The sequence below is a fragment of the Neophocaena asiaeorientalis genome, unplaced genomic scaffold, assembly GCF_003031525.2.
Source record: "Neophocaena asiaeorientalis asiaeorientalis breed wild unplaced genomic scaffold, Neophocaena_asiaeorientalis_V1.1 scaffold1186, whole genome shotgun sequence".
Lineage (NCBI taxonomy): Eukaryota > Metazoa > Chordata > Mammalia > Artiodactyla > Phocoenidae > Neophocaena > Neophocaena asiaeorientalis.
Window position 1 is genome coordinate 527,071 of NW_020173974.1, and position 9,830 is coordinate 536,900.

Here is a 9,830-nt window from a genome sequence, read left to right on the forward strand (position 1 = left end):
CCTCGGCAATAATTCCTCCCCCTGCTGGAGCCCAGAAGAGGAGAGCAGGCTCCTCCCTGCATTTGGCGGGGAACGGGGGCCTTCCTTCCACGGGAAGATGGTAAGTGAGGCAAGGGTGCCGAGTCCTGGTTTGCTGCCCCACACATAGCCCATCCACGCACCCCACGCTAGGCAATTAACGGGAGATTGTGAGGACTCGGGAACTTGGTCATTCCAGTTCCTCGCTCCTGGGCTCCTTGGGCTAAGCCTGGTGACACAGCGCATGCTGGGAGTCCACCATGCAAATAAGGGCAGTGGAAAGACTCAGAGGGTCTGGGTAGGGCTTCCCCAGGCAGAGGGTTCTGAGGGGTTGGGGGCCTCCCCTGCTCCCTTGCTGCCTGTGGAGCCCCTTCTCCATCGGGAACTGATTCTAAACCCGAAACCTTGTTCCAGGGCACCGACGGGGCAGAGCCTGGGGAGGGGGGCCAGGCCCCTGGGACAGCACAGCAGCCAAGGGTCCACAGTGTCGCCCTTCCTGGGTTGGGAAGAGCCAAGGGTTGGAGCTTCGATGGGAAACGAGAGGTGAGCGGAACCTGGGGAGGCGAACTGAGGGTCCCGTGGGTCCCTGCATACCACCCTCCCCTCCCCACGGCCCTGCAGTTGGTAGGTCAGTGGAGAGAGAGATACTCTGGAGTAGAAGGTGTCAGCTGCAGTTCTGCCCCTACATTTGCCGCACAACCCTGGACAACTCACTCTGGAGCCTCTGCTTCCTTATAAAGTGTGTGGCCCTAAAAATACTTACCTCTAGAGCTGTTTCCCAAATTTTGATTTGATTACCACTTTTATGACTGCTTTTCACCTTCTCCACATACCATGGCATTATTTACATAATATTTTTATTTAAATCAACTCACCTTTTTTTAAAGATAAATTTATTTCTTTCTTTATTTACTTATTTATAGCTGCGTTGGGTCTTCGTTGCTGCGCGCGGGCTTTCTCTAGCTGCGGCGAGCGGGGGCTACTCTTCGTTGCGGTGTGCGGGCTTCTCATTGCGGTGGCTTCTCTTTTTGCGGAGCACGGGCCCTAGGCGCATGGGCTTCAGTAGTTGTGGCTCGTGGGCTCTAGAGCGCAGGCTCAGTAGTTGTGGCGCACGGGTTTAGTTGCTCTGCAGCATGTGGGATCTTCCCGGACCAGGACTCAAACCTGTGTCCCCTGCATTGGCAGGGGGCTTCTTAACCACTGAGCCAGCAGGAAATCCCTCAACTCACCTTTTTAAACTCAGTCTGGACCTAAGCATTATCATCTTTAGAATCACAGGCTTGTTGAACTCGTCATGTTTTTTCTACTACACATAAAATAAACACATATTAAAATAACCGTATGTTCATTCGTGTAAACCATTTCTTACGCCCCTAGGGGTGGTATGAGTGCCACTCTTTGGGGAAAACAGTCCGAATGTGTAGGGACTAATGAGATGCTAGAGCAGAAGCCCCTTGCTAACTGCAGTCCCCACGCAGAAGGGACTTTTTTAATGACCTGACTCAGCTGTCCTTTCAGGGCCCAGGCCCAGACCTGGAGGGCAGCGTCCAACCTTGGCAGAAACGGCGCTCCTCGGACGATGCAGGTGAGAATGATCGCCCTCACGTCCTTCCTTTGCCCCGTCTCTCAGGGCCCCCGCTAACATGCCTTTTCCCCTTTCCCCTTTCCCATCCACTCCAGGGCCTGGAGCCTGGAAGCCCCCCCCACCACCCCAAAGCACCAAGCCGAGCTTCAGTGCCATGCGCCGAGCAGAGGCCACGTGGCACATAGGTATGGAAAGCCTCTTCTCTGGCAGCAGCTCTGAAGGCCCGGGTTATGTCCAAAGAGACAGAAGCCAACTAAGGGGGAGCAGTAAAATGTCATCACTGTGCAAATCCTTCAGTATAGCTACAAGACTACATCCAAAAGAAACAACCCGATCCAAAGAAAGGTCCCACAGAACAGAAGTGGCTTTGCCAGGCTTAGCCTACAAGGAACAACACTTCGTGGGTGGCTCGGGGAATTCTCTAGAGCGGGGGCCATCAGCAGAACGGCACCCTCTGTAAAGAAGGACTCTCTCTGCACCCCAGCTGGGGAAAGGGTGGGCAGTACCAGCCATACCAGGCCCACCTCCAACACTCCAGTCTCCCCCCAAAATAGTTCACCAGGTCACCCTCCACTCACGCAGAAAGGTACCCCAGGGCAGGGGCAAGAGCCCCCTGCCTCGGAGGTCAGACACCCTGGGTGTTAAGTGCTGGCTCAGTCACCACCCACAGTGTCGACAGGTTATTCACCTTCCAGAATAAAGGGCGGGGGAATCATAGTATGACACCTCCCTTCTGCTGGGTTCAGAGCACCTTTCACTTAGGGAGCAGCTAAAGGAAAGCCGGTCAGCTCGGCATCAGCCTCAGTTCCCCCAGGTCTGGAATGTGACCCTCCAACAACAGTGACAGGGACAAATCTCCCTGGAGAGGTTGACACTCCCTTCCCTCCTCCACTCCCACCCCAGGGCTAGGGCATAAGGGCGCGGTGCAGAGCCAGGCTGGCCCGAGGCTTGGCAGTGCCTGAGCTCCTGCCCCGCCCTCCAAGGCCTACCCAGCGCTGGGGTCATCTTCGCTGATGATCCCATCCCCCACACAGACTAGTTAAGACACCGGAGGAGGGGCTCCATCCTTCATTTAGGAGACGGTGATTGCCGGGTGCTCCCTGCACACACCCTAACCGCCGGCACCCTCCTGGGCTTCCTCACCCGCACCTCACAGATACACACACAGACAACCCCAAACACGTGGCACATCCTGGGGTCCAGGGTGCCTAAAGCCACGGAGGCAGGGTAGGGGGAATGGTGAGGGTGCCAGGCACCTCTCCTCCAGACTCACCATCTAAATCAGACTGGCGGAGAGTTCTAGGAGTGCCAGGTTGCAGCCTTGGCAGGGCGCCGGGGCACTGCAGCCCTGGATGGGCAGCCATGCCTGTGGACCCGGCAGGCCGCGGGCCCTGGCTCTGTCCCTGCTCTTCAAGAGGGTCAGCCAGAGCCCCCTGCAGAGGTGACAGGCTCAGGACGATCCTGGGGACCGTGAGAGCAGAAGGGGACATCCGAGGCAGAGACATGGGAGCAAGTGGGCTTGGAGGGGAAGGTCCTGGCCTCCAGGGCTCCACAGGAACAAGGGACAGGGAGGGCTGTGCAAGAATGTCTTTTCCTGCAGTTTCTTCTCTCTTCCCATCCCCCAGCTGAGGAGAGCGCCCCCAACCACAGCTGCCAGAGCCCCAGCCCAGCATCCCAAGATGGGGAGGAGGAGAAGGAGGGGTCCCTGTTCCCAGAGAGGACGGTTCCCGCCAGGAACGCCAAGGTGAGAGCCAGCAAGGCAGCGGGGAGGGCACTTTGAGGAGGCAGAAGGACAAACTAACTGACTGAGCATCTTCCTTCTGTGCCGGCTGCAGGACCCTCCTTTAGCTCTGCGGCCCCCCAAGCCGGTGGCTGTGCACAGGGGCCGCCGGCTCCCCCAGGAGCCAGGGGACAGGGAGGAGGCTGAGACTGGGGATGCGGCCCCAGGAATGAACAAACCCCGACTGAGGCTGGGCTCCCAGCAGGACCAAGAGGAGCCTGAGGTCCAAGGTCTGCCACCTGGCTCAAGGGGGTGTGGGGCACCTCTGGGGCCTTGCTGCCCACATCGGGTCCCTTCCTGGGCACAGGATGAGTGACAGACAGCCAGATGTCATAGCCTGGATGAGTGCCCAGCCTGTGAGCCCCACTCATGGGCCAGGCCTGCCTTGGCTGTCATTTCAGGGCCCCCAGATCCGGGCCGCCGGACTGCCCCCCTGAAGCCCAAGAGGACACGGCGGGCACAGTCCTGTGACAAGCTGGAGCCTGATAGAAGACAGCCCCCTGACCCCACAGGTGCCAGAGGGGTGGGCTAGAGGGTGGTCCCCCTTCCCACCCATCCATGTGACGAGGCCGCCCACACGGCGTGGCTGGCTCTCCCTGCCTGGGAAACAGGACTCCCTGGATTTCCCCCAGCAGGAGCCAGCGAGCCAGGAACAGGGTGACAGCCGCTGCAGCACGCGCCCCCCCAGCCCTCCTCTCGACATGTGCCTCACAAGGACTCAGACCCCCACCCATCCCCGCACCTCCAGGCCCTTCTGCCAGCCCCTGTCCCACGGACGCAGTACATCAGGATGAGGCCTGGGGAACAGGATGTGGGGGACAGGAAGGGAGGGAGCAGCCTGGAGAGAGAGGCTCTGCTTGCTCTGCAGACCTGGGGGGTGGGGGGTGTCTCCTCACCTGGGAGGGCAGATCTGTCCCTCTGTCCCCAGGGGCTCTCTCTCCACTTGTATAGAATAAAAAAACCAAAATCACCGCCTGCCCGAGTCTCTGCTGTTTTCCCCATTCTCTGCTCCCATTTCCCACCAGCTGCTCCCCTTCCCTCAAGCCCCACAGTGGGGAAAAGTGGGGAACATCCCCCCCAGAGATGGGGCTAGAGCTCTAAGGGGAGAGGTAGGAAAGACTGGAGAGCTGCTGGATGGGAGGGGACTCAGAAGTCCCCGAGAAGGGTGGCTGTTATGTGCAGGGTCTTGGCTGAGCTGGCTGGAGAAGGGGGGAACCAACACCAATGTATGTTGGGCTTTGGGGAGGTGCAGTGGGATTGGGGAGATCCCAGTGTCCCAGGAAGAGACTGGGGAGCAGTGTGCTCTGTGTGTGTGTGTGTGTGTGTGTGTGTATGTTTACGCACAGGCAGGCTCACTAATGGTGGAATTAAATGGTATCGTGTCATCCTGGGGGCACCATCAGTAGTCAGAAATCTCAACAGTAGAGTGGCCTGCAGGTGAGCCGAAGTGCCTAGAGCAGGAGAAGATCAGTAATTAAAATTAATCGTTTCTCATCAGGGTACTAACAAATACCAGCTTGGCATTCAAGACTGGGCTCAAGGGCTTCCCTGGTGGCGCAGTGGTTAAGAATCCGCCTGCCAGTGCAGGGGACACGGGTTCGAGCCCTGGTCTGGGAAGATCCCACATACCGCAGAGCAACTAAGCCCGTGCACCACAACTACTGAGCCCACACGCCACAACTACTGAAGCCCGAGCCCGTGCTCCACAGCAAGAGAAGCCACCGCAATGAGAAGCCCGCACACCGCAAGGAAGAGTAGCCCCCGCTCGCCGCAACTAGAGAAAGCCCGCGTGCAGCAGTGAAGACCCCACGCAGCCAAAAATAAATAAATGAATAAATTTATATTAAAAAAAAAAGGCTGGGCTCGATAGCCTCTTCCTCTGTGAAGCCCTTCCTGATGCCTTCCCCTGACTCATCCAAATTGAGCCCTCCCTCTTTGTGGCCCGCTGCATCCTGAATAGGTCCGTACTTTGCACCTGTTATACCTCATTGCATTTGTGCATTGGCTGATCATCTCTGTGTGATTTTTGTTCCATATACACGCACCTCCCCCAGGGGCAGGAGCTGGGTCTTAATTACCTGTGTAGCCCCAACCTCTGGCACAGTGCCTGGCACCCAGGAGATGCTCAATAAATGGCTGCTACCTTAATACACAAGCAGTTTCGGGGATGGCGGGTGAAGACGTCTTAGTGGCCCCTCTGTCATACTCATCCCAGATCACCATGTACCCAAATGTCTTCACGCGTGGCGTGCAGCTTCCCGGGCAATTGCTCACTTCCCCTGGCCTCACTAGAAAATGACTGTCCTGTTTCCTCGAGATCTGTGTGTGGCACGGCCCGTCCCACAAGGATGTGGCCATATGAGTTGAATCTTGGGGTGGAGGGGGGAGTTGTGGGTACCAGGAAGATGCCTCAGGAATCAGTCCAGCACATCTCCCCCTATCTTCAGGGGGCTTCGCGACCAGGATGTGACACTGTGTTCCCTTAAGCAATTGTGTCCATTTCCTCGTCTCCCTGTTAAAAGGTGGCTAGGGAACTTTGAATTCTCAAAGTTAGGAGCCTTAGCATGGTACATGATGGTTTTTAAGAAGCACGTGAAGATCTCCATTCTGTCGTATTCGGGTTGGTTGGCGTGAATGAGAGTATGTTGTGTGTGACAAGTATAGCCCAGTGTTCTTTTATACGTGACTGTGAATGTCCTTAACAAATGTGCTACAGAGAGTGTTGTGAGACCGGGTGTGTTTCCCTATGTGTATGCGTAGGGCTGTAACTGTCATGGTGTCACAGTGAGTTTATGTGCTGGCACCTGTCTGTGTCAAGATATGTGTGAGCCTGTGAGTCGTGTGTGCATATGTCTCCATCATTTCCCGGCGTGAATGTGTGTGCGTGCATGCACCACCGCAACGTGTGCATCTCTGTGATGCAGGGTGTGGGTGTGGCATGAAGGGGAGGATGTGTGTCACTGTCTGCAGGGGTCCTGCGTCTGAGCCACCCCCAGCCCGCCCTCCTCCTCCTCCGGCTCTGTGGCTCCTCCTAGGCAGTGGCCCTGCCCCTCCCCTCTTCTCCCTCCCAACCGGTCTGTGCGGAGGGGGGGGAGCTGGTGCTGCGGCCCCCCCCCACCCCTCCCCATCCAGGCCCCATAAATAGCTGCAGAGCCGGAGCCGGAGCCTGCGCCAGCGGCTGGAACACCAAAGGAGTCAGGGCCAGGGCCAGAGAGCTGGAGAGAGGAGCCCCCGACTAGAGCCCAGGTGAGCCCACCCTTCCTCCCTAGCCCAGCCCCAGCCCGGTCCAGCCTGGCCCAGTCTCCATAACAACATCGCCCCCAGCCTCCAGAGAGGTCTCTAGTCCTGCCCAATACCCTCACCATCACATGCCCCTGCCCAACTCAGGGGACCTGTGAGAGCTGGGAGACTTGTGGCTGGAATGCAGAGGACCCCTTCAACTCAGACCCTCCCTCACGTATCCAGAAAGGCACACGCTGTGGGGAGGGGGGACCCAGCCAGGGAAGGGTCCCAGTTCTGAGGGAGGTACGGGAACTGTCACACCCTCCTGAAGACGGACACCCGACTAGGGGACAGACACGGGGTGGGGGCATTCAGACACACCAACGGACACTCGCTGGGGAAGCACGACATGGGATCAGACAGCCTCACCCTGAGATGTGGATAGACAAAGATAGATGGATGGCCCCGCCATGAACTCAGGCCAGCGGACCCCTGCCTGCTGCTGCCCAAAGCTTGGTGCCTCTGCTGGGGGAGGGTGGCGTGCGTGCATCCCACGGGCAGCATGGAGGGGGCCGAGGCTCCCCAAAAATCCTGTCGCTAAGAGACAGTGCCAGTGCTGCCAAGAAGTGTGAGAACAGGGGAGGTGGGGAGGAAAGCCAGCGTTGTCATAGTGGGAGCCACTGCCAGGAACCTGGAGGAGATTTCAGCAGGGACTGGGCTCTGCTTCTCACTCTGCAAGCCCACCATTCCTCCCTTTCCGTCAGCCAACCAGAAGGTGAGTCGGGGGAGGTGGATGGGGACAGCCCCGGAGGGTACCTTCCAATCTGCCTCCTCCTGCCCATTGCAGCCTCCATTCCTGACCATCCTCTTCAGACTGGCAGGGACCCCTTGCCCCAGTTCAGCTCCCTTGAGCCAAGACTGAGTGCAGCGCTGACTCAGACATCAGTCAGGAAATAGCAGAAGGTGCTGAGGTAGCAGAAAGTGTAGATCAATTGATGGCCTCGGAGCAAGGCTGCCAGGAAGCCCCCCAGCCCTCTAGCCCTCTCCAGCCCCATCCACACATATGAGGCCAGCAGGGGTGACAGGAGCACTGGACCGTGCAGGAGTGGGGGGCTCGGGTCCTCCACCCTCGCCAGCTCAGTGCTCAGGGGAAGCTGAGCGAGGTCACCGGGAAGCAGGTCCATGAGATGCCAGGGCCTCAGGGAGAAGGGCAAGGGGGTGGGGCCGTGGCTCCCAGAGACAGACCCCCGCCCCTGGCAGGGGTTCCCCTTCCAGTGTCCAGGCCATCTGCTCTGTCCCCACAGTGACATGTCCGACCCAGAGATGGCATGGGTGCCTGAGCCCCCAGCCATGACGCTGGGGGCCTCGAGAGTGGAGCTGCGGGTGTCCTGCCACGGCCTCCTAGACCGAGACACGCTCACCAAGCCCCACCCCTGCGTGCTGCTGAAGCTCCACTCCGATGAGCAGTGGGTGGAGGTGAGAGCGGCTGGGATCTCCTTCACTCACCTCCGGGACTGAGAGGGAGGAGGCTGGTGGGGGCAGTGAAAGCCTCGTGGGGGACTGTCAGGACTCCCAGGGGCCTCTTCCAGGCTGTGTGGGTAACCCCGCAGATGGGGGTGCCATCATTACACACACAGACCGTTTTACAGATTCCAAAGCCCACAGAGTCCCACTGGGTCCTGAGATCGCCCCCGAAGTCAGTGGCACCGCTCCCAAATATGACAGCCCCAGCGGGCTGATGGTCCTGCGGGCTGGCAACACCCTGAGCTTGGGGTTCAGCCCAGGGAGAGAAGAGCTAGTCACTGGGGTGCGGAAGCCTGAGGAAGGCAGGCAAGCCCGGGGCAAGGCAAAGCAGCCCAGGTTCCCAGAGGACACGCTCCCCTCTGCCGCAGGTGGAGCGCACAGAGGTGCTGCGCTCCTGCTCCAGCCCTGTCTTCTCCCGGGTGCTGGCCCTCGAGTACTTCTTTGAGGAGAAGCAGCCCCTGCAGTTCCACGTGTTTGACGCCGAGGACGGAGCCACCAGCCCCCGCAATGACACCTTCCTCGGCTCTACCGAGTGCACCTTGGGCCAGGTCTGCATTCCCACCCCACCCCCACCCCCACCCCCATCGCTCCGCCTCTGGAAGCCAAGAGACAGAGGATAAGCTCTGGAGCTAGTTCAGTCGGGGCTTGGACCCCATCTCCACCATTCACCAGCTGTGCAGCCTTGGGCTAGATATTTAACCTCTCTGAGTCTTAGTTTCCTCATCTAAACAATGCGGGTCACAGTGCCTACCCGTTAAGGTTGCTGCAGAAATTAAGTCCAATCCTAGCCCAAGCGCAGCCCCTGTGAGAGCTCCAAGGGCCCTTATTACCCTGTCCCTTGTACCCTGGCCAAAGCAGGTGGGGGTGTCACAGCTGGGTCCCCCTCCACCTCCATCCCCAGGTTGTGTCACAGACCAAGGTCACTAAGCCGCTGCTACTGAAGAATGGGAAGAACGCGGGCAAGTCCACCATCACGGTAGGCAAAGTCACCTGTACTCACCCTCGGGCAGGGCATTCAATGCCCCTGCATGGACATCCACGGTGACATCATGGCTAGCTCCCACCTAAGGGAAAGGGCCTTGTGGGAGTGGGTTGGGGGAATCCTGTCATTCGTGTCCGCCTTGCAGATCGTGGCCGAAGAGGTATCTGGCACCAATGACTATGTGCAGCTCACCTTCAGAGCCCACAAGCTGGACAACAAGGTTGGAAACCCAGAGTCCAGGTGCCCATCTCTACCGTTAGGGAGCCTAGCCCCCCTACTCGGGACAAATCCCAGGTCCCAGCTCTGCTCCCTTCTTGGTGTTAGCCACCTCCCCCTCAGACCTCACCAGGCTCATGGACGCTTTCCCCCGTGTCCCCAGGATCTGTTCAGCAAGTCTGACCCTTTCATGGAGATCTATAAGACCAATGGGGACCAGAGCGACCAGCTGGTCTGGAGGACAGAGGTTGGTGCCTGGGGCTGGGGGGAAGGAGGGAGGAAGGGCAGAGCAGGGGAAACTAGATCGGGGGTGACCAGCTCTCTGTGCCTCTTCAAGGTGGTGAAGAACAATCTGAACCCCAGCTGGGAGCCGTTCCGTCTGTCCCTGCACTCGCTGTGCAGCTGTGATGTCCACCGGCCTCTCAAGGTGAGGCCCCTGCAAACAAGGGTGGCCCGTTGGAGCATCCGGCCTCTGCCGGAGACCGTTCCCCCACCCCCACCCC

At 58.8% G+C, this 9,830-nt stretch overlaps 2 protein-coding genes across 2 annotated transcripts in view; both read left to right on the forward strand.

Annotated features, from left to right (window-relative positions):
- The window catches only part of CARMIL3 (capping protein regulator and myosin 1 linker 3), a 17,074-nt gene extending 12,774 nt beyond the window's left edge, over positions 1–4,300 (forward strand). Inside the window, exons 33-40 of the mRNA XM_024753260.1 lie at positions 1–100; positions 433–561; positions 1,537–1,603; positions 1,699–1,788; positions 3,229–3,347; positions 3,439–3,613; positions 3,785–3,895; positions 4,016–4,300. The exon at positions 1–100 is cut by the window's left edge and continues 225 nt beyond it. Of these exons, the coding sequence (XP_024609028.1) occupies positions 1–100; positions 433–561; positions 1,537–1,603; positions 1,699–1,788; positions 3,229–3,347; positions 3,439–3,613; positions 3,785–3,895; positions 4,016–4,044 (820 nt within the window). The 3' untranslated portion in view covers positions 4,045–4,300. The remainder of the gene's footprint in view (positions 101–432; positions 562–1,536; positions 1,604–1,698; positions 1,789–3,228; positions 3,348–3,438; positions 3,614–3,784; positions 3,896–4,015) is intronic.
- Positions 4,301–6,557: 2,257 nt separating this feature from the next.
- CPNE6 (copine 6) overlaps positions 6,558–9,830 on the forward strand; it is a 6,415-nt gene continuing 3,142 nt past the window's right edge. The window contains exons 1-7 of the mRNA XM_024753259.1: positions 6,558–6,629; positions 7,910–8,081; positions 8,498–8,677; positions 9,031–9,105; positions 9,257–9,331; positions 9,491–9,574; positions 9,665–9,754. Of these exons, the coding sequence (XP_024609027.1) occupies positions 7,914–8,081; positions 8,498–8,677; positions 9,031–9,105; positions 9,257–9,331; positions 9,491–9,574; positions 9,665–9,754 (672 nt within the window). The 5' untranslated portion in view covers positions 6,558–6,629; positions 7,910–7,913. The remainder of the gene's footprint in view (positions 6,630–7,909; positions 8,082–8,497; positions 8,678–9,030; positions 9,106–9,256; positions 9,332–9,490; positions 9,575–9,664; positions 9,755–9,830) is intronic.